At 41.5% G+C, this 24215-nt stretch overlaps 1 protein-coding gene across 1 annotated transcript in view; it reads left to right on the top strand.

The window, feature by feature from the left end:
- LOC140697099 (kalirin-like) overlaps positions 1-22738 on the top strand; it is a 112698-nt gene extending 89960 nt beyond the window's left edge. Inside the window, exons 21-27 of the mRNA XM_072963940.1 lie at positions 1009-1130; positions 1797-1928; positions 3810-3974; positions 6379-6457; positions 12020-12220; positions 15155-15293; positions 15864-22738. Of these exons, the coding sequence (XP_072820041.1) occupies positions 1009-1130; positions 1797-1928; positions 3810-3974; positions 6379-6457; positions 12020-12220; positions 15155-15293; positions 15864-16409 (1384 nt within the window). The 3' untranslated portion in view covers positions 16410-22738. The remainder of the gene's footprint in view (positions 1-1008; positions 1131-1796; positions 1929-3809; positions 3975-6378; positions 6458-12019; positions 12221-15154; positions 15294-15863) is intronic.
- The last annotated feature ends 1477 nt before the right edge of the window (positions 22739-24215 follow it).

Below are 24215 nucleotides of genomic sequence, written 5' to 3'. Positions count from 1 at the left end.
CCTGTTAACTTAAGAACAATTTTCTTAGAAGAATAAAAAATGACTGACTCCAAAGTGTGCAACAGAACACACAGAATCCAGGCACAAGCGTGCTTCTATGCAAAGACTTTAACAAAACTTGGCTGACTGCCTTCTAATTATTCTGTTAATATTTATTGCCACTAATTGAGAGCTTTATTGCACAGTATCACTTCCAGTGGACAAGCAGTAACAAGCCCTAGATATTTAAGAAACATTTATGAAAGGAACACCTAGGATCAAGACACTTCATCCTTTAACCTAATGTATGTGCCTGTGAGATGGTGTTCCCAGTAGAGACTCCCTGGCCAGGTGCTGAAATGTCAGTGGACCCAGGGAGCTTGGTGGGAGTGTCAGTGCCTGGTGAGGATGAGGAAGATCACCAGGTTATGTCACAACCAGTAGGGAGCAAGTGGGCTGACTGTCACTTCTGCATTTAACCCTTTCAGAGCAGTTCTTCCCTTGTGATGTCCTGGACCCCAGGCTGGGATCACTGGGAAAGTTATTTAGTAGAAAAATTTGCCTTTACTTGATTCACTTAATTATTTTGAGTGTCCCACATGGAGAATGTGAAGTACTTGAATCTTTTCATTTTTTCAGTCTTTCAGTTTTCTTATACCATTCAGTATTGATCGTGAGACTGAAGATATTTTCGGACAAAGTGGCTAGGTGGCTTATTACCGGTAATATTGGGGACCAGTACTACTTGGATAGGACTTTACATATTTCATGTTCTAATTCTTATCTCACTTACTCCTTTACTGTCCCTCATTTACAACCAGCTTGAGATATGGGCATGCAAGAATTTCCTTCCTCTATTGGCACTGGGGAGACAGACAAGTAGTGTGATCACCCAAGGTGTGTAAGAAGGGAGCAGAACAGAGATTAGACCTTGGGCCAAATGATTCAGCTCAGCACTCCATGCACCAATCCTTTACTATCAGCTGTCTCATGACTGGACTTTAAAGGGCATCCTTTTGGTGTCCCTAGTGATTCTGGGGAAATCACCCTGAAGATCTGCAATCTGATGCCCCAAGACAGCGGGATTTATACCTGCATAGCAGCCAATGACCATGGCACCGCATCAACGTCTGCTACCGTTAAAGTGCAAGGTACAGTCTCTTTTATTAGTTGAATATTTTTATGCTGTTTTTAATATTCATTTTTAATTTATGATAAAATACACATAACAAAATTTACCATCTTAACCAGCTTCAAGTGTCTAGTTCAGTACTGTTAAGTGTATTTGCATGGTTGTGCAGCCAATCTCCAGAACTTTTTGTCTTGCAAAACTGCAGCTCTGTACCCATTAAACGATTCTCCATTCCTCCTTCCCTTTCCCCGACCCCCCGCCACCACCATTCTACACTCTGTCTCTATGAACTTGCATTAGTCATTTTAACTGGACGTTACAAGGACTCCCTGAGACCTCGGGAGGAAGACGTCTGTGGTAAAAGTTCCAAAGCAAAGTTCTAGCAAATGGGAAGAGCGTGAATCTGCTAAGAGCTGCCCATACCATACCACCCACTTCCTGCATAGCCCTCTGACCAAACTGTCTCGCCAGTGTGCAGTAATTAGCCCGAGGAAGAACTTCAGACAGCAAGGCATATCTCCCAGGTCTCCCAAGGGCCAAGAGAAAGGTGTGCCACTGGGTGGAGAAGGTCATAGGAAACATTTGAGACCTGGGTTAGGTAACATTCCCTAGGGAACTTCCAGCCTTGGTGTAAGATGCCAAGTTCTGCAGAAATAGCATTTGACCCTAGTTTCTGTCCTGGTAGGTGTTCCAGCAGCCCCTAACCGCCCCATTGCCCAGGAGAGAAGCTGCACCTCCGTGATTCTCCGCTGGCTGCCCCCATCCAGCACGGGAAACTGCACGATTTCTGGTTACACCGTGGAGTACAGAGAGGAAGGTAGGCCATCTCCCCTGCCCTTCTTTGTCTAGCTTCGTTTCCTCGTAAGGAGGTCCTTCAGGGTCATAAAACTATTTGATCAGCTGTTCCTTCTCGTGCCTTCCAACTCAGCACAAAGGCCTCAGTGCCAAAGGACAGGCGGCTTTGATCTCAAATACCAAAATGATAATGACTCCGGGCAGGTTTCAAAGTACCTTCACATGCACTTTTCTACTTCCAAGCCCAATCAGGTCTGTATTATAGGTGAGGAGGCTAAGGCTTAAAGAAAGTTAAGAAACGTAAGGCTGGGATTCATAAGATGCAGAGCTGGCATGGGAAGCCCGGTCTCTAATTTGCTAACCTGTGATCTTTCTCCTAGAGTAGTAACTGGGGTGGGAAAAGCAGAGTTCTACACCACCCCCGACCCCCAGACAAAATTCAGAGATCTCTATCTAAAATTATTCAACTTTTAAATGTGTTACATTTACATGCTGAGTGCATACATCTCCTCAGCGGTTAGAAATAGCGGAGCGTGAAACCTATTAACAGGAAGAATGAGTTAAAATGAGAAGCCACCAGGAATTGTTAATAACACATCTCTGAACCGCATAGTAACTCACACTGAACTGAAAGCAACTGCTTTCACCTGGAACCTGTCGACTGCTATAAACGCACAGCCTAAAAGTTGAGAGTTATGTTTTATTTAGTGGACATTTCTGAGGACTCGTACCCCTTCAAGCCTGGGGTGACAGCCTCCCAGATCCTCTGAGGGACTGCTCCGAAGACGTAGGGGAGAAGCCGGGATATACAGGAGTTTTTTGCAACAAAGGCCAGGTAGTCGGAATTTAAAAGATTACTTGTTAGCTAAAAGAAAACCAGGCATCTCAAGTTAAAGAATTTAGCTCTTTTCTATGTATGGGAAGGAGCAAACATTTGGGCTCATTGAATTCATTCCTTTGACAAGCACCTAGCTGTCGAGGGCCAGTATCCTGTCCTTTCTTCTTCTGAGTCCCCTGAGGCTGCAGAGGCCAGGCTGCAGGCTTGTCTTCACTGTGGGGGGTGGTGCAGCGGCTGATGACTTGACAGCTTCAGCATTCTTTGTTTACTGATACGGTTGGCGGAATTTTTCACTCACAAACTGGAAGCCTATATTTCACACCACTCTCCATTGCTCTTCTTATTCTAACCCTTCTTTTTTCTGTTAAACAGGCCCTGTGCAGTTAAAAAGCTATTTATGTTTGCCTCTTTCTTTAGCTGTTCACGGTGTCTCCCAACTCAGCACAAAGCTATCAACGCGGAGCTGAGACTATATTTGCCGTGGCTTTATTCAAGTCATAGTTCATCTTATAAACTGAGATCTCTTGGGAAAAAGTATTTAACCTTTTCTGAGCCTCAGTTTCTTCTTCTGTAAAGTGAGACCAATGCTCCCGACCTCCTAGGAGTTCTGTGGATTTAAGTGAGAAGGTTACGTGAGAGAATTACAGGAGGACTCCTCCGCAGTATTTTACATGTACACAGTGCTCAGTGAGTGTTCATTTCCCTTCTGTTTCTATTTCCAAATGCATATTTCCTCCCATTTTGTTATTCATTCACAATGTATTTTCTTGGCCTCATTATGCATTTGCCATATATTCTTCTGTCCATTCTGCATGCTCTGTGTCTTTTCTCTCTCGGGTGCACATTCGAAAATGAGCAGATGCTACAGGCCTGCTGCTTTCACAGCTTCATATGTATTCGGTCTTTTAGGAAATGGAAACCCACAGGCTTTCAAGGCCCGAAGCAGTGACCACAACTGTACCTTGAACGGGATATGTCAATTTTCCTTTCTTTGTTTGCTGAAGGTCTTTGAAACAATGTCCCCCTGGCTTTTTCTTTCCCTCTCCTGGAAAATCTGCGCCCTAGGTTCCCAGGCCTGGCAGCAGTCGGTAGCATCGACCTTGGACACATACCTTGTCATCGAAGACCTCAGTCCTGGGAGTCCTTATCAGTTCAGAGTCAGTGCCAGTAACCCCTGGGGCATCAGCCTTCCCAGTGAGCCCTCGGAGTTCGTGCGACTTCCAGAATACGGTGAGTCCCATCTGTGCCCAGCACCCCAGGTGATGGAGACAAGACACCTGACCTACTGTCACGGACCCCCACTGGCATGTCAGGCCACAGGGCTATAGGCGACCTGGATTTGCTTGTTGGCTTCTGTCAAGTAGTATTTCAGAGGCGTGACAAGGAAGGTTTCCAAAAAGTATGATTTCAAGCGTCTTGGAGCAAAAGTTCTATCTGCCACTCACGTCACCCCTGGGTCTGCCAGGTTCCCGGTCACCTATGTGTCACCTGTGTTCCTGAGCATCCTTGAGTGACATGGATGCTGTCTAGCCCTCTTCTGAGACAAGAACACCAAGCCTCCTCTTCCCTGGGAACACTACCAGGCCTATATGTATTTTATAGCATTATGGGCAGCCCCACTCAGCAATTTAAAATGGGGAGAGGAAAGCAACCTGGTGGAAAGATTTGACTCAAAATGAGTATTTGACAGTTTCTCCACCCCCAACCCTCCCAGAAAGTCTTTTTTTTTAACCACATTTTTATGTAGCTGTGTTGAATAATTAACTAAGATATCCATTTAACTAGCTACCCATGAGTATTTTACAAATGTGGTCCTCATTTTGCTCCCCTATTCACTATCTCATCAAGCCACCTTGGTCCCAGGGACATTTTGTAAGTGGAAACATTGTTAACCTAAAGAAATCTCCAAGTATTGAGGTTTTGGGCGGGGCCGGGCAGTAGACAGTGTACGTGGGGGCAGGGAGAGGGGGGTCACTGTACTTAAAAGACAATGAACCTGTCTCGGCTTAGGGGAGCCCGGAGTCTCCAGAGGAGCTGTGCAAGCCTCTCTAGGGCCTCAGGCTGCAGCCCCGCCCCTGCAGTTAACTCCAGAAATGCACCCAGGCCCCTCTCCACGGCCAGCCCAGCTCAGCTCTGCTCTGCTCCTATGGGCCTGTGACTCCCTGGGAAACCTTGGCCCTGCTTCTCTAGTTCCTCAGAATTCAGTATGGATAAGCCATGTCCAACCTCAGCCCGGCTATGCTCTGGGCAGCCTGAGGTGACTGGGGTCAGGAGAGACGTACTACAGCTTGACTGTTCAGCTCCCAAGCCACGACCTAAGTCCCACCCGGGATGACGACTGCTCACGTTGTGCTTCTTGTGAGCCTTGGTTCCCAGCAGACAGCACAGATAGGTAGTGTGTGCGTGCGAGTGTGTGTGTGTGCACGCACGCGCATGCACACGTGTGTGTGTGTGTGTATAAATCATTGCCTGGAAATTAACACATCAGACAAGGTACTGCTGCCAAAGATTCTGCTCAGGTGTATATTCTGAATTAAGCTAAACATTCAGTATACAGGATAAACTCATTAATGCTGAGAACAAAGCGGTGGGAAAGAGCAGTGTTTAGAATGTTTTGAGCGCATAGCTTTCCTTTTCTCCTTGGCCTTGTAATTCTTCCCCTTTCCTCTGCTGCAGCCTCTGCAGCCCTGCTTCTCACTGGCTTTTCTAGGCCTTCAAAGTGCTTTTTTTCCTCCCTTTTAATCTTCTCTATTAAAGTTCTATTTGAAAATATCCTGAAGTTACATTTCTGATTGTCTGAATGTTAATGGATAGAGGGACCCCCCAGTTGGAAAGCCCACCAAACATGTGGGTAAGCCCCCCTCCCCCCAGATGTGTGGGTCCGTGTCCACCAACGGACAAAGAATTCTCAATAGAGGCAGAGGGACAAAGTAAAAAAAAAAAAAAAAAAAAAAGAGCTGCTTTTATTGCTCAGAGAGGAAAAGAAAGCGCTCCAGTGGGGAGCCATCAGCCTGGCAGCCGGTGGAGACATCTCCAGCCTCCCTCCACACCCCCTCCCCCCCAGGGCCACGGGGTCTCTGATCGGAAGACTCTGCCATCGCGATCTTCCCTCCGGTGGGGCCAGTCGTCTTCCACTATGGGCTCTTTCCTCCCGTGGAGCTCAGCCCTAAAACTGAAACTTCAGGGGGAGAAGGAGAAGAAAGAAAGAGATACTGGGATATGTCCTTGGGATTAAAGCAGCAGTTGTGGAACATAAATTGTCCTGTTGTAGGACTATGTCGTTGGAATTAAGGAACCACCTGTGGCATAAGACAAGTGTCCTGCCTTTCCTCAGCCTGGCACTTTCCTTCCCTCATTAATCAGCCAGGGTCAGTAAGCCTGCTGAGTCACCTCTCTCGTGGACTTTTCCCTTCGTATATGTAGATGGGACAGGGAGTCTGACTCCATCATGTCCGTTTCCCCTTGGATACTGTTTTTTAAAATAACATTTCAGAGAACCGTGGCATTTTCCCACTGAGTTAGACTCCATATTTAGTCACAAGAATTGCTCTGGGGATGATGCCAGAGCTTTTCTGTTAACCTTTTTGTTACATGACTTCCGCAATAAAGTAAATGGCTCCTCTCTCTTCCAAAGATGCTGCTGCCGATGGCGCCACCATTTCTTGGAAGGAAAATTTTGATTCTGCTTATACTGAGCTGAATGAAATTGGAAGGTAATAACCCAGTTTTCTGTTTTCATTCATGAACACTGAACATCCCATCAGAATAATGACTTGCTTTTCTTATTTTTTGTTTCTTTCACTAAGTGCATTCTCTCTAGATTAAGAAAAAAATAGAATATTTTTGTGTATTTCTATGTCTCTTTTTTTTAACTTTTTAAGTTGAAGCCTCTATTTGTCAACTCTCAGCCTTTCTACTTTTAACATAAGAATTTAAGGCTCAATCTTTCCTTCAGAGTACAATTTTAGCTACATCCTGAGTTCTGACATGTGGCATTTTCATTATCCTTAAGTTCTAAGTATTTTTCCTTCAAGTATGATTTTTTTGATCCAATTGTAATAGAAATGTTTTTAAATTTCCAAATATATGAGCTTTTTAAAAATTATCTCTAACTTAACTACATTGTGGTTGAAGAACTTGTTCATTATAATACTGATCCCTTGATTTCTTTTGGGATTTGCTTTATGAGTAAAACATGGTCAACTTTCCTAAAAAGTTCCATGTGTTCCTGGGAAGAATGTGTAATCACTAACTGTTGAGTACAGGTCTCTATATATGTCCATGTGCCAATCACATTGTTTTATGGGGATTTCTATTCCAACCCCCCACTTCCTCTCTCTCTATTAGAAAACTATGTCCTCAAAAATAAGAAGGACAAAAATGTAACTTTTCACAGAATATAGAAAAAAAATCTATCACCTGTCTCACAAAATAGTTGTTGAGAAGGAACAAAACAAGGTTCGTGCCCATGATGTGCTGGTCTCCGGGTGGTCTACGTGAGAGAACATGGGTGGACCTTGCAGGTCACCCAGCCTCCTGTAATGCATAAATAAAAACAGCAACTAGCTACTGGCCATTAGCATCTTCTCCATCGGTGATTGGCGTCTCTCAGTGAAAAATAAAAATTCCCTAAGTGCCTGTGACAGAGGTTGTGGAGAGAGCCAAAATGCTTGTTATTCCTATTTCTTAGGCAGGAGTCACAGTGTAACTCGCTGTCCTTTGTTATAGCTCCTTTCATCAAAAGCTGACTTTAGCTCTACTTTCCTATCTTCTTTGTGCAGCCAAACAAAGAAAAAAAGGCCAGTGGAAATTTAAGTGGTGGTGGTGATGGTGATGTGTATTGAGTACTATCATGTTGCAGATGCTATGCGGATATTATACAAAAATTATTTAATCTAATCGTTACAACACCTTGAGGTAGTGTTTGAGTAGACATCCCATAAAGGAGACTCATGGAGGTTAAGTAACTTTCTCCAGGTCCCACAACTAGTAGGTGTAGAACCAGGATTCAAACCCTGGGCTACCAGACTTCAAGCCTGTGCTTGTGTTGCTAACATACGTTGTTTCTTGTTATAGCAATTGTTGTTAAAAATAAGCTCTAGGAATTGAAATCTAGTTTGCTCCATGATGTTAAAGTTTGTGAAGCTATATATGACCCCAATAATAAGCAAGTCAAATCCCCATCTGGTTCTAAATGACGTTGGTTCCATCCCCTTGATATACCAGTTAATTCTCCCTGAGGCCTGGATTTGCTGTTGATTGCCATAGGCGAAGGCATGTTTTACCTTAAAGACAGGGATGTTTTGATATTTCTCAAGGGGAGATCAATTTTCCGATCTGTTCAAAGCAATCAATTTTTTTTTAATTTCATCTCCAACAGCCTGACACTTTTCCTCTCTCCCAAGTATAGTCATCATATGTTTAGAAGATCCTCTAAAAATGCTGTATGGCTAGCAGAATGGAAATAAAACGTATAGATACTTTATGAGATTCATGAAGGATATCTGTGCCAGGGCCGTAGAGGTGAGTCAGCTTTCCCCACCACACCGAAACCAAGAATGCTTGGTCTGTGTGACTCTCTCGTTAAAAATAGCTCTCCAGGAATTAAGTACTATAAAAACTGAAAAGAAATATGTTGACTCCTATAACCCATCCATAGAAGCAAAGAGCACATGAGTGTGGCATATTTAACCAGAAGTAAACTATGTAGGCCCCCTTCCATCTTAAAGAAGCCCAAAAGTTATCCCTTGGGAATGCTGACTAGTTACCTATACAGGATCTGAAAAGGTAGCGGTACCAGGCCTCCAGATAAGGGTGACAGGTTGAACGCAGGCATCCATTTTCATTCCCTTCTGAGACTTCACTGAATCTACAGTAAAGGAAATTTTGAAGCAGGCACATAAAGACGGGGACATTGGTATCAGAAGCAGAAAAATAGGTGAAAGTGACGAACGACCGAGGGACCCGAGAAACTCAATCCAAGACAGTTGGTGGGGTAAGGTGAGCGCCAGTATCACTTTTTTTTTTAATTGAAGTATAGTCAGTTTACAATGTAGTGTCAATGTCTAGTGTGCAGCACAATACTTCAGGGATATAGGAACATACATGTATTTGTTATATTCTTTTTCACCATAGGATATTACAAGATATTGAATATAGTTCCCTGTGCTGTACAGTATGAACGTGTTGTTTATCTATTTTATGTATATTAGTTAGTATCTGCAAAGCCAGTATAACTTTTGCAGCAGAAAATTCCCTGAAGGCTCGGGTCCTGGCAGTATCCAGTACCTCTGGAAATGTGTCCTAGGAAGATGCTAAAATTAGAAAGACTGTCTGAACCTTGTTTGAGAAGAAGCTGTGGCTCCAGATCTCCACCCCAGCTTCGGGTGGTTATATGATTGTCCTTCCAAGTCCAGGAAAACCATCCTCCGGGAAGGGTAAGGCAGATGCCTCTGTTCTCAGGCACACAAGCACAGCTGCGAGCAAGTGGAACTCACTCCCAACAGGATATTAATGAGGATATATGAATGCTAGATGCTGAGGACCACTGCTCTCTTACCCACCAGGCCTCCAGAGGTGGACATCCAAGGCTTCACCTTCTAGGCAGAAAAGTAGGAGAGTCTTTCTCTGGCGAACCTGACCAGCTCAAGAGGAAAGATTTAAAGATACTGACTTTGGATCTTCCCCCAACTAAATAGTCCCTTCCCATCACCCTGTAGTGAAGGTCAACTTGACAGGCTCCACCCACACACTCAGAACTTCCAAACAGCTTTGTAGTCCCCAGCTTTTAAAAGGAGACAACTTTTGATGCTGGCCAAGAAGGAATAAGCCCATTGTAGCCTTTCCCTCTCACTGATCAGAACTAGAATCCTTGGGCAAAATACGAATATTAACTACCCGCGGATTCTGAAAAGTAAGTAACAGGGAGATTGGGGAGGGAAGTTAACACCTGCAAAATACAAAGACAGTGGCAGTGAATTTTCTGGGTTTTTTGACGTTTTCGGGTTTTTCTTTTTTCTCCTTGATCTCCTGGCTTTGACCAAAGGAGGGCCAAAATCGAGGAACTATGCAGCATGCACAAAGAGCAAAATCTCCAAGAGAAACCCATCCTTATGCCAAAAGACAGGAAGAGAGCAGGGAGATTGCTATTCTTCCCTTCTTTTTTCTCTTACTGCTTTACCAAGGGCATTCATGAAGAAGTGTATGGTGATGCAAAAGGCTAAAACTCTGATGGAATTCCATCTTTCTGGTCAGAGGAACTACAAAAAGGGTCCATTTGAGCTAAAGAATATGCAGGAAATCTCGGTGAGGAGAGAGCTAAATATTTTTATATGGGTCCTATGCAAAGGATTCATAATGCTTTGGACATTAACAGTTAACATCATCAATCATCCTAGAAGTTAGAAAGCAATAGAATAATTCCTTCAAAAGTTTTTACCAGAATTATGTGTAGCCAAACATACAATCAAGTATAAATGTATAAAAGAACATTTTAGATATGCAAATCTCAAATGACTTACTTCCCGTGCACTTTTTGCTAGAAATGATTGAAGAATGCATTTTATCGAAAAAGGGAAAAATCGTCATAATTTACTAGAGGTTCAGCTGTGAGCAGCACTGACATAGCTGCAGTAATGGGAACAATGAATACTGATCACAAAACAGTTCCTTTGGGAGGACAGAGGATGAGAAAAGTGCTTATGTGGTGGGGACAAAGGAAGGAAAGAGACTAAAATCTCATCTTCCATAACGAGATGTCAAGAGATAATAATTAAAACTGAAAAATCAAGACGTACCCAGACAAAACATACTGTATTTAGTGTCATAGAAATAAATACCTAAATAATCAGCAAAATATATTAAACTGTTATATTAAACTACTTCAAGGGGAGGTTAAAGTGGGGACTAGTGAAGGATGAGATACTGTTGCTTTTAATAACAAAGCTTATTAACGCTAATTGACTTTTTAAACCATGGGGATGTATAACTTTGATAACGCAAAATGTTTTTTAAAAATTAAGGTAGCAGTACTTTGACATAGCCACTAATTCAGGTGCCCTCTCCTCAGCCATCAGTTGTTTCCCTGTATCCAAAGTCCTCTGGAAGGAGTCACCTATAATAAACAAACAAGAGAGAGTGCTGTCCAAAACCCAGAATTGCAATTTATTAATTAATGATATAAAATAGAATCCCCCATTTGACCAAATACTTGTTTGCTATGCCAAGAATGATGTCTGGCATATAATAGGCTTTCAATTAATATTTGTCAAATATTTGCTTCATTGATTAGGGCATTCTCTTCTTTGGGGAAAATCTGTAGCAGAAAAAAAAATTATCATTATCAGAAGTTGCTTGATGAACACAGAGCCAGGCCAAGGAGTCAGTTGGACAACCTTAGTGGTGGCCGTGGTGTCTGATGCATCCATTTCTGCTAGAAGGGTGGCCTGCCCTTCAGACCCTGGGTGCGGGCACCTCTGGGACAGGTCTTGGATGGTGCTGCTGTGCCACCTCTTCGAGCTTCCATCTCTCAACTTCTTCCTTCCATTTCACTCTCTTACCACCTTCCAAAGGCCTGCAGGTGAGTCTAGGAACCATTCTACTTCAGGCATAACTAATTTTGCTAAATGTGAAAATGACACAGTGGTTATATATTTTTAAATGTCCTTGTCAGCTAGAGATGCAAACTAAGAATTTATGCGAGAAATAAGATACACTTAAAACACCCCAGAAAAAAAAGGCAGGACGTAGGAAGAGGATAGATGAAGGCTGGCAAAATGTTGATAGTTATTGAAGCTGGCTACTGGGTGTATAGATCTGTTACACTATTCTCTACTTCTGTGTGTACTGGAAATTTTCCATAATAAAAGGATCATAAATACAAAATAAAATGAAAAATACTACCTCTTTAAAAATGTTTTGAAATTATAGAGCAGAATTCCTCCTACTTTAATATTGTTACTGTTGTATTTTACAGAAATATAGAAATATACTCTTAGAAAAGAAAACTGAACCTGTGCTTAATGTTCAAAATGACAGAGAAATATATTGACTAAAAATGTTATTTAGTTTTTCGCATCTCAAAGAACCCTACAATGCTAAGGACGGAAACAAGGTTTTTGTAAATGATAATATAATTAAAAATACAGGAAAACAGGATTCCTAATGAAATGTCACTGTCTGACTGCTTCAAATAAAACTTTACACATCCTTGAATAAAATGATACCGAGTTGATTGAGGAATCTTAGCGGAACACTTTTTCCCTTTTGTTTTCCAGAGGCCGTTTCTCCATAGTAAAGAAGTGCATTCACAAAGCTACTCGCAAAGATGTCGCTGTGAAATTTGTTAGCAAAAAAATGAAGAAAAAAGAGCAGGCTGCCCATGAGGCCGCCCTACTTCAGCACCTGCAGCACCCCCAGTACATCACTCTCCATGACACCTACGAGTCCCCCACTTCCTACATCCTGATTTTAGAACTGTAAGTACAGGTGTCATCGCTTCAAAGTGGTCCCCAGCTGCTTGGGTTATTTATTGCCCACAATTAATGGAAAGGCAGTTACATTTTATACAGTGTCTTCTCGTTTACAAAGTGTTGCATGTAACAGGCACTCTCCCCTCCATTGTATAAAAATGTTATTCCCGTTTTATACATTAGATAATTAAGGAGAAGGAAGGTCATTAGAACTAGTTCCTTAGAACTAGGAAATGGAGAAGCTGGGACTTGAACCCGTATCTCTCTCACTTCATTTTTCATTTTCTTTCTCTTGTGGGCTCTTGGGCTGGGCAGGGATTTAGGAAAAGCTTATTGACAGGGGTGGTTGAAATGAAAGAGAAGAGCTTGTGCATCCATCTGCTGCCCAACATCCCCAATCTACCACCCAAGAAATTCCTTTAAGGATAGAATCTTATCTCTCATTCCAGAATTTCTAAGAACTCAGCCAACTGTATACTTGGGGCCACATACTGGGCCCCAGCACAGAGCAATAAAATCAAAACGGGAAGATAAATCTTACAGAGGCTAAAGAGAACAGTCTTTTCAGGAGTACTGAGCCCTCATGGAAATGACATTTACGCCAAAGATCAGTGCTGTATATGGCTCCACGTGAACCTACGTTCAATAGAGAAGCCCTCTATTTACTGCTTTTCAACTCTCATTTTCATCTTGCTTTTGGGTGTTTATTAATCTAAGTGGGAGGGGCTTTGAAGCAGTAACTTACCATGAATTTATTTATGATGAAAAAAAGCCAAAATGCAGACATCTTACACCACATTTTTTAATTAATTGAAAAGAAACAAGAGGAAACAAAACCATCACTGTTAGTATTTGTAATCCTTTTGTGATACTTGACTTTCTATAGCTGTGTAGTAGCTGGTAAGATTGTCATTTTGGACTTCATAAATACACTTACAAACAGCCTTTCAGAGCCTAACCTGTTTGTTGAGAGCTTTCTAACTCACAAGGCACATTCTGTCAGCAGGGAACTATCCTTGTGTACAAGTGACAATGTGTTGTACTTGAGCCCCAGGAAAAGGTATTGTCACCTGTGTGCCAAAGTGGTACAGCAGACCCAGAACCTCTGCCCCTTCAGACTTGCCAATTACCATCCCAAGGGAAGGTGTTGATTACCAGGCCACCACAGAATATTGGAGAGAAGCTGTTCTTGGCATGGAGAACCTGGGTTCTAATCCCAGCTCTGTGATTTGGGGCAATGGATTTATTTTCCTGGGCCTCATCTGGGAAGTCTGAAGAAGTATTTCCACTTCTCAGAGATGTTGCAGGGATTAAATTAGATGAATATTGCACTGAACTAGTTTATCAAACACTTACTGAGCACTCACTGTGTAGACCTGGGCCTGGGTAGCAGGAACAAAGATGAGAAGTGCTAGTTCTTGACCTTGAGGAGTTATAAGTCTAATGAGGAAGTCTATAGATAAATGAGTGATTCCAACATAGCATGGTAAATGCATATTTTGGAAAGGCTTGTGGTGAGAACATAGAGAGGAACCTGGCCTGATTTGAGGTTCAGGGGGGACTAGAGAAGAGGCAGTGCTGGAGCTAGCCCCTGGGCTAACTCTTGGTTGTGCCATGACTGTGGGTACCCCTTTGGTGGCCATCCAATGGCTGGTAGAGCTTTTCTCCATCAGGCAACTGAGGTTCTGATCCCTTAGTCTCAGGTGGGGCTTGGGTGTCTGCATTACCCAAGAGCTCTAAGGGTGAACTCGGTGGCTGAGACTTTCTGGTCTCCAAGCAGTTCCATACTTAACTTCTCTCTAAATCACTCCAAGAAGGTCAGAGAGATGCATCTAACAAGCCCAGTCCTACTCTCCTCCATGCTCACCACTCCCACCCCAGCCTGGCAGGGTCAGAGGAAGGCAAAGAAGGCTTCCCTTGGTCCTAGCCTGTGCTTCTGTCAAGGAAAGCAGGAGGTGAGACCAGTGGGAAGGAACAAGCGAGGGAAGAGAATGGAAACTTGGCAGGGGGTTGTCAGCTGTGCTCAAAAGTAGTTTCTGGCTCAAGTTCCTCTGCCTGGGCCTCTCCTGGGAATCGGCCTCTATCAGCCCAGTGCATGTTAGAGAACAGCTGCCTGACAACTGGTCACTCCCCGCTCAAGAGGGCACAGAGCCCCTGAACATAGTTGCCATTTATTGAGCACATACTGTTGCTACCAATTATGCTTAAATGCCTCACTGTCTCACTTGATCCTTGCACAATCCTCATAATGAAATAGACATTGTTGTTGTTGTTACTACTCCTACTTAAAAGATGAAGAAACCAAAACACAGAGAGCTTAAATGACTTGCCCCAAGCCCCCTGCCTGTAAGTGGCAGAACCAGGATTCAAATCTAGGTCTGGCTGGCTCCTGGTACCAGCTTCTCCGTCACAGTTTTAAGGCTGAAAAGTTGCCCAGGAGGGAAAGGATTCAAAAAGGGGTCAGGAATGCCAAGGTCAAACTTTGCCTACTTTCTGTTTTTCCCTAACTAAACATTGACAAGTAAAAGCAATTTGCAAAACATACGCGGGATGCCTTGCAGTCTCCAGATTCCAGTTATTCAGACGATTGCAAGAGTGCACTAGCTCTCTCCCTCCTTTCTCTGTTATGCAATCTAACCTGTCTTAAAGGAGTGTCAGACCTTTTTCCTTGAAAACAATTTCAGAAGTTCACAATACAGAACGTGTCTTAAATTTATACAGATTTCTTCCCTGAAGCACACATTCATTTATTTTCTTAATATAAGTTCTGAACATTGTGCTAACTGTGGGCTTTAACTAAAATATGCATGTGTTGCAATGTGGATCTTCATTTATACGAGAGAGTGCGAGAAATCTTAGACATCTTACAGATTTGTATGTGTACTATTTTTCTGTTTCTTTGCAAGCATATTTCCTTTGCCTTTTCCTCCCGTTTTTCAGAATGGATGACGGCCGGCTCTTAGACTACCTTATGAATCATGATGAGCTGATGGAAGAAAAAGTAGCTTTCTACATCCGAGACATCATGGAAGCCCTACAGTACCTTCACAACTGCAGGGTTGCACATTTGGACATAAAGGTAATAAGAAATAGCAACCCTAGCAGGGGAATGGTTAAGTCCAACCTGCCGGTCATTACCCTTGAGGGATGTAAATTCTCATTTTATTTTATTTACTGACATTAAAATCTCTGTGAATATTGGGTTGTCACACAATTTGTGTGTTATTTGTGAATGAATAAGAATACACCAGAGTCACATGACCTCTGGGGTAAGAGAAGGTAGGGAAGCTTTAGCCACTTTGACTCTATAGAAGGAATCCAATAAATGTCACCTTCCTTTTCATGGTGCTCAAAAAAGAAACTCCTGTTTTCCAAAATAAAGAATTTACCTTTTCTTAATTCAGTGCAGAAGTAAGGGCTAGTTAAGAAGATGTGATTTTCAATGTCCAACTTTTCTGAAGTCCCATCCAAACTCAGAGTTTAGTTCAGTTTGAAGCCTCCTGGGCACTCTGCATAGGAAACGTCCCATACACGACAGGCTTGATCAAAGAATAGCAGAACCATGTTTGAATGGATGAAGTCCTCCTGGTAGTTAGAACAGAGAGCTGAACTTGCCTTCTCTTCTCCCCACCTCCTTGGATCTCCACAGCCTGAAAACCTGCTCATTGACCTACGGATTCCAGTGCCTCGAGTGAAGCTCATTGACTTGGAGGATGCTGTCCAGATCTCAGGTCACTTCCACATCCACCACCTTCTGGGGAACCCTGAGTTTGCTGCCCCGGAAGTGATCCAAGGCATCCCTGTGTCCCTGGGCACCGACATCTGGAGCATCGGAGTCTTGACATATGTCATGCTGAGCGGGGTCTCCCCCTTCTTGGATGAGAGCAAGGAGGAGACATGTATCAATGTATGCAGGGTGGACTTCAGCTTCCCCCATGAATACTTCTGCGGCGTGAGCAATGCCGCCAGAGATTTCATCAATGTGATCTTACAGGAAGACTTTCGCAGGCGGCCCACAGCAGCCACCTGCCTGCAGCATCCGTGGCTGCAGCCCCACAACGGCAGCTACTCCAAGATCCCCCTGGACACCTCCCGCCTGGCGTGCTTCATAGAGCGCCGCAAGCATCAGAACGATGTGCGGCCTGTTCCCAACGTCAAGAGCTACATTGTCAACCGGGTGAACCAAGGGACGTAGCCATCTCGCAGCCCCCGAGGTTTCACATGGAAGTGCAGTGTGAGCCAAAGCAAGACTGAATGTGTCTGTAAATAATTCTGTTCATTGTTTCACTCTACATGGTTCTCTGGATTGAGAGATGTACCTCTTATACCTTGTCAGTGGTTATTCAGGGTCTGAGAGGCACTAAGATCGCCCCAAATCTAGGGACTTTCCAGAAGGTCATTCAGACGGGATACAGATGCTGAGTCACAGACAGTATTCAAAAGCGAGGCAAAGGTAACAGGAACAGTAGCTGTTATGAAATTCTAATTGTGAGTTCCAAAATGAGAGGTCAACTGGGCAAAGCTTAAACTGACTGTCGTGAGTATAAGAGATTTCTGCCTTTGCTGAAATTTTAAGAAAAAGTTCTATTTAACAGAGATGTCATGTATGTCAGTTATTCTGGTGTAGATTACTTAGATATAGTTTCTTAATAGGATACATATACACATACGGTAAAATATATTCCATTCCGTTTTCAGAGTTTTATAATATAGAGATATATATGAAATCAATCATAAGTAACTTTGAGTGCTCCAGTTAAGACAGTAACTTATTTACCGAAGCATTATATTGTTTTGACGAAGCACAATTAGATGACAGGTTTTTTAGAGCATTTTTTAAATCTTGTATAGAACTCTTTTACTAGAACCTGTGCATTAAGAGAAAGCAATGTTACCCTTTTGCAATCTGTGAACGAGAAGATTTTTCTCTCAGTCACAGGTATTTGACTCACATAGGTTCTATTTATGAAATGCTACCCCCAGATTCACTGGCAGCTCAGAGTTCATCTGGCAGGAAAGCCTGCTAAGAAATGAGTCCAAATACAGTAAGAGTTGTGGGGCTATTTTTATGTCTACACTTGGTTTGAAATAGATAATGAATAAAACAGGTTCATACAAAAGTGCAAATAGAAACCTTTCCTACAATGCCTGTGAACAACGTAAAAAAACACACTTTCTGATGTCTTCTGCAGCTGCACAGCGCAGTCCTCAGAAAGCTGGCCTGCTTTATTTCTAACCCTTTGTGGAAGCAAAGGGGTGCTTACCAAAAGGAGGCAGCCATATAGGTCTTCTAAAGGCCTGGTCCCAAGTCCTTTTTGAAGCCATGGAATAATATCTGATACATCACCCTATCAGAGCATTGCATTTTAATTGCAATCGCAAATCCTATCACCGTTCAGCCGCCAGTGTTTCCCTGGACTAAAAGGACTACTTGCACTTTGAGGCCAACGCTGCTTTCCGGTGTATAGTCTCCGTACAAGATGATTATGAATTGCCCATTTTTTCCACTGGTGGAAAAAAAAATTTACACCTGGGCATTCCATGGTTTCTTTCTTTTTGCTTTCTGGGAAGGAGTTTTTGTTTTTGTGTTTGTACATGATCCACCATTTGTTTCCTAGGATGTGTTTTAAAAATTGTTGTTATGCAAATGATATTTAAAAAATATAACTCAAGTGTTCGTCCCAATCAGGTTTAACGGCATTGCCTCTCTCCTATACTAGGACTGAGAAAATTAAAATCACGCAGCACAGAAGTGCAAGGAGAGAGTTTACGAAGGATAAATAGAACTACAAACCTATCTAAATGAGAAAGAATGATGGAAACGAAGCCTGAACCTTAAAAACACTCCCGCAGTGGAAATGTAGAACTAAAAATATTCATCATTCTTTTCCATTGGTTTCAAAGTCAACTTCCTCATCTACCCTCCACCTCATCCCATCCAAGATTATAGATTAATAAAAATAGTAGAAAGTACAAGCAATAAGACTAGATAGCACTTATGTATTTTCAGGATTAACCAAATACGTGGAAACTGACTCCGACTGTATTTGTTTCCTCGCTTTCGAATGGTCCTGGGTCACCAACGCTCCCTTCCTCAGACCTTTCTCTTGACTAACCTTCACAGTCTTCATGTACATACAAATACTATGTGATACAGTATTTTGAAATTTAAAATTATTTACTGAAAAGTCTTTTAGTAAACATGTCTTCATGATAAGATAGAACATAAAAGAATAAAGGCTGGTCCCTGGAGCTCATCATAGGATAGATCACAGGCACTGAGGATTCCAAGTATCCATGCAGGATGGCTTGGCAAGATCTGCTCTGTCCACTGTGGACGACGACTAAAGGGCTCCCGCTGAGTCACTGTGAGTTTTTATGACCCTGGAGGAGACAAGCTGAGTTTCTGCTGGAGAAGGACAGTGGTGTACAGACTGCACAGGAGAGCACTGACGAAATCATGCTGTGGGGAGGGCAGTTAGGAGAATGTTAGAGCCAAAGCTTTTATAACAGCTTTTACATCAGAGTGGGAATGGTCCAGATGGGAGGCTGTGTGGAATTCTCCTCCCCAAGTACACATGCTGGGGAAGTGCGGAGACAGGAGAGGAGGGACAAAGGGATCAAAAGTAGTAGGATTTTGTTCACTGGCGCCAACATACAATCATTAGAGTAGAATGAATTTAATAGAGGCCCCAAGAGAAAGGGTGTATATTTTATGTAGCTTGATAACTGAAGAAAACTAGTAGGGTGGCTCCCTGTCTGCAAAGCTCCTGGTCCCTCCCAGCAGGGATAGGATAGTGTTCCTGGTTCGAAAATTCTCCATAGCAAGTTGGAAATCACAAGGAATCCCAGAAGATGAGGAAAACATACTTTAGGTTGCTCTGTGGTCAACTGTGGAGAGGGCTGAAGGGTTAGGAACCACTTTCTTGTATCTATTTTGGCAGAGGTATTTATGACTTTGTGGTAGAGAAGAGGGGAGAGGCAAGAAAATAGTCCACTTCTACCTAATTATCGTAGTTCTTGAAATCCAAATGTAACAAGGAATTAGTAAGAGTGAATTTCTAGTTAAAATGGGAAAAATAAATGTTGATTAAAGTTGCAAGCTTCTTGCTTGGCTTATATTCGTTGCATCTGATTTGGGGTTTTTTGTTTTGTTTTGTTTTGCGGGATGCAGAAAGAAGAAAAAGATCAGGGACAACCCACAATAATTTTTTAAAGGTATAATAATTTATGGCATCTTTTACCTTTGTTTCCAATTAAATAGATTTATATCCACTTACAGCTGAATGTGAGAAAATTTTGAAAAAAAAAATTGTAATGTTGGAGGTGCCCTTCAGGTCTCTCACAGCCATAAACACTCTTGGGGGAGTAGAGGAAGCAGAGGAGAAGCTGGCTTCACTGCTTTGTGGTTCACAAAGTCTTTATAAACAGTAGTGCCTTTCAGAGGGGAAGATGGGAGATAAAGAAGTTCATTGTATTTAGACTGACTGATATTACAGCATTTTTCCTTTATTTTAAAATATCCTTTAAATGAAACCATCTGAACATAGGGTGAGCCCAGGAATTCTTGAGTTTCAACCTCAGCTATTCCTGATTCGTCCTTTCTTACAGAAAGTCTTTGTTTTTTTCTGCCCCAAATGTGCCCATTGTTAAAATGGGAGTTGGGGGGAAGGAGAGAGGAATTAATCTCATAGGAATGTTGGGAAAATACCTTAGTTGGGATGTCTAGAAAATACTTTAAATTTTTTTTAAGTGCTATACACTGCCAGTGCTAAGGATTTTGTCAATAGTAACTTGGAACATTCCAGGATTTCAATATTCACATCTTTAGATACCATTGGCAAACTCATGAGATTAAATTCTGTAAATTGATTTTCATTGGAAGTACTAGGTGCTCTTTGTCTGAATGTTATTTGGTCTTAGGCTGTAATTTTGATCACTTAAAAGCTTGTCTACAGAAAAAGGTTAGGAGGGGTGATGAGGTCTTTGTCAGTAAACTGTTTTCTACGGTATGTCTTACGGCAGAAGCAAAGAGCGAGATGCCCTCCAAAGCAACCATGGCTCTCTTCTCAAGTGCTGGCCTCTGGAAAAACTAACAGAGAAGAACCCAAACAGCCACTTTCCTTATGGGAGGGCAGACGTGAGAATAAAATATTTTCTGATATCACAACTCATGTCTTCAGAGTCTCACAAGCATCAATTATAAGAGGCAAATGGAATGCACAGGTGTAGAAATGAATTGGACTATTGGGTTTTGGAGGGAAAACTTTAGATCTTTATTTTTTTTTTTGATAATTAAGTGTTTCAGGAGCAGCATATTTGCTTCCCCATATTCTCCATGATTTAGTGCCCGTGAGTCAGTCATTCTTTTTTCTTGCCTATGTGGAAGAGCATGGAAATTTAGATTTGTGAGAATATCAGGGAGCAAATATGTTATAAACTGGATGGTGGTTATTTCCGAGTATTCACCAAAACTTTGTCCCATGAATTTGATAGAGGAGGAATTTGATAGAGGAGGAATTTGATAGTAGGGCAAAAGTGGAACTCACCACTTCCTTTGGGGAATGCAGGCCTTATTTCTTTCTCTCCTGGGTGGCATGTCTGTGGAGTCTGGGTTAGGCAAACATAGTATGTGAGCTTTTACTGGATTTATTTACATTACAGTTTTTCTTAACTATTTAAAATCTAGGGATCATTTGGAAATGAATGATTAAACCCAGGGCAGGGTTAGGAAAGATAAGGTTTACACATACTCCACTAAGAAAAGAGGAGCTACCATGTTAATATCTGTTTTCTAAAAACTATAAGACTTTTAGTTGTCTCATTAATTCTAGAGGGTCAAAAGGGCTGAAATTTGTCCATAGCATTAGATATTTTTCACAGAGAATATTATTCAAGTGAGAAATCTATACCAAATCAGTTGAACACAGAAAGAATTTCCATGAAAGGCATTTCTTCCTCGTTTTCAATATATGTAGAAGTTATAGAGGAAAGGGAAAAGCAATTATTCTAAGACAAATTTTCATCTTTAAGGGACATTTCTGGAAAGCCTGAAATGAATACTCATAGGCTATTGTGTTTCCTGTCATCCTGTTTGCTGGGAGATTCTAAAATGTGGTCAGATTCAAATGATCGAGATTAATTGTTTATTCAGACAACTGTTATTTTGGATGGTGAGGATAGCTGAGAAAAGGGAAGGTGGTAGAAAAGAGTGCAAAGAACAGTTCTCAGAGCACCAATCCTGAGGCTTAACTTAAGCAAGCAAATTTGCTAGCCCAGGAATACGTAGTATAAGAGTTCCATCAGTGCCTGACTTCTATCAGAAAATGAATCCACATCCTGGAGTATTTATGGGGACTGTTGCTGGGATCTCAAAGACTGTGGTTATGAATTTGACGTTAATAGAACATACATCTTCTCTTACTAACTTAAGCCATATCTGTCATCTCTGTGTTTGATTTTTTGACCCTGGTGCTTTTACTTCTGTTTCTGCCAAACTTCAGCCTACTCTATGGGGAAGGTGAGTAAAATGAGTAGTTAGGACAAATATGAATACTGTGAAAAAGCTAAACATATTCTTCAGAATGAGATCCTAGTCAGAGAACAGCAGTGATCAAAGTGCAAACTGTTGGAAAATATGGATATATGTACGTCTGTACATGTATATAGTGTATAATATGTATGTATATGTTATTGCTCATATGCAGAAATCTATCCATTTGAAGACAGCCCAGAGGGTCAATTTTTCTATTAGAAAACCATTTAAGGCCATTCAAAACCATTAGGGCTGATGGGCAGAGTTAGAGTCTACTCATTTGGGAATTATTTGCTATCTATTGACATCTGCAAAGCTAAATGAACAAAGCTTGAAACATAATGGGACCATCATTAAGGTTACTCTGTCTATCTGGAGTCAGGAGAATCTTTATGTTTGAACTATTAACGGTTGGTTTGAAAACTTCATTGGCACCTCTTGGTTTTGAGTGACTCCTCCCCACCAAGTATTTTGAGAGTTAGGGATGGGTTTCTCTGGCCATTCAGATAAAGGGCCTTATCCAAAAGTGGACAGGTTTCCCCATAGGGACCATTACACATATACATATAAGTACATACTTCCATCAGGCTTATAACAATTGATTTAAAATCACTCCACAGTATTGATAAATAGCTCTATATTTTAAAGGTGCAGAAGAATTCCACAGCCTTAATTATTTCAGTGTCTTGCTGGTCTGCCTTAAGTGTATCTTCTGGGTTTTTGGTTGTCTCATTCTTTTTAAATTTTTCTGCAGTTGTTCATTTTGTATGCACACAATGTCGTTTTGTAAAGGTAGGTTGTAAATATTTTATTTGTAAGTCAAAATCACTCGTGTAATGTTGTAAAGTGATGACCTGCTGTCTTGTTATTATTACTACAGTAAATGTTGTAAGTTATGGATGAAACTTCAAAATGTACATCTCACAAGTTATGCATTCCTATAAATATACTATACTAAAGATATTCTTGCTGGTGATCTTTTGTTTTCTCATTAAAACTTCTGTTATAAAGAAAAGAGTATTTTTTTTTGCTCTTTCTCCAAATATATGAAAGCCTTTGACAAGGTGAAAATACTGCATTATTATTACAACACATTTTGCTCAGCATTTTGGAAAGAAAGCAAAAATTTAGAGCCTGGAGAAGTATTCTAGGCCATTTCTCTATGCAAAGATGCCAAATAAGCCTCAATGTGAGTTGTTAACTTCATTCTGGTGCTTTATTTGGCAGTTCTGTTAGAAAATTGGCAGGTCATTTGGGATGGATCCAGCATGTTTATGCATCATAGTGTAGACTCCAGGAATCTTGATTAGCCTATTCAAACATGATCAGGCTCTGAAAGAGTGTGTGTGCCACTCAAGGGCAAATGAAACGGATTCATAGAACACTGTCAATTAGCTACTGTGTGAAAACTATTAAATGAAAACTTCATTTAAATTGGAGTGAGAAAGCCTTGAAGCAGGAGCTCGAGGGTACACACCAGCACATACCACCCTATGTTGTTTATTTTACATTCCTGGGAAGGATAGAGGCTTATTTTACTACCCCAACATGAGGAGGGAAGATTTTCTCCTTGCCCACCAATGCTTCCAATGAAAAGTGACCAAGACTCAGCCAATAAGAAACTGTTACCTCGAACTTTTCATTTACTCCAATAGACTTTCCTTCTAAGCCGTCCCTCCAAACTTCCCCTGTTTCTCTATCAAGTAACATTCCTCTCCTTTGTTTTCCAGGCTTGTCTATGTTTACCCTAGTTTGCATGTCCCAAATGCAATTCCTCTGCCATTCCCAAATAAAATTCATTTTGCTGGTAAAATAACTGGCCATTTTATTTTTTAAAGTTGACAAGTGTTAGGGATTGAACTATTCTGATTAGCTTATTTTGCAAATAAGAACAAAAATGTTTTAATATTTGGCTTTTCTACATCAAGATTTTATGCATTTATTTGAAATGAGAACTGTCAAAAGCATGGGTTCCTTCACACTGGCTGGTCATCATAGTGTCTTCAGAGAAAATACAGACATACATAAAGAACACAGAAACAATAGAAATGAAATCAGAATCAATTATTACCCTTAAAATATTGCCTTCTACACATAATGGGAACTTCCACTACTTTAAGGGATTTATTTGTAAATACCAAATACGCTTAGATTTTCAGATTGACTGGCAAGATTATCCTCCTAGATAACCTTGATACTAATCAATTTATCTTCCTCTTCTCTCTTCCCTCTCTTCCTCATCTGCTGTATACTTATTTTGAGCCAAGCACTTGAGCTACTCTAATGGGAATAAATACGTTCTCCTCTAGAGGCACAGGGCAGACAGAAGTAAGAAACAACTACCTGCTAAGTGCTTTATAGTCCCATGTGCAAACTGCTATGACACTTACGTTTGCCAAATAAAAGAATTGAGCAAAGGCCCCCGTCTTCCAGAACTTACACTCTATTTGGAAAAAGGGGAGGGCA

This window comes from Vicugna pacos, chromosome 1 (assembly GCF_048564905.1).
Source record: "Vicugna pacos chromosome 1, VicPac4, whole genome shotgun sequence".
Classification (NCBI taxonomy): Eukaryota; Metazoa; Chordata; class Mammalia; order Artiodactyla; family Camelidae; genus Vicugna; species Vicugna pacos.
The sequence above is the reverse complement of the archived record's forward strand: the minus strand, read 5'-3'. Positions and strand labels throughout refer to the sequence as shown.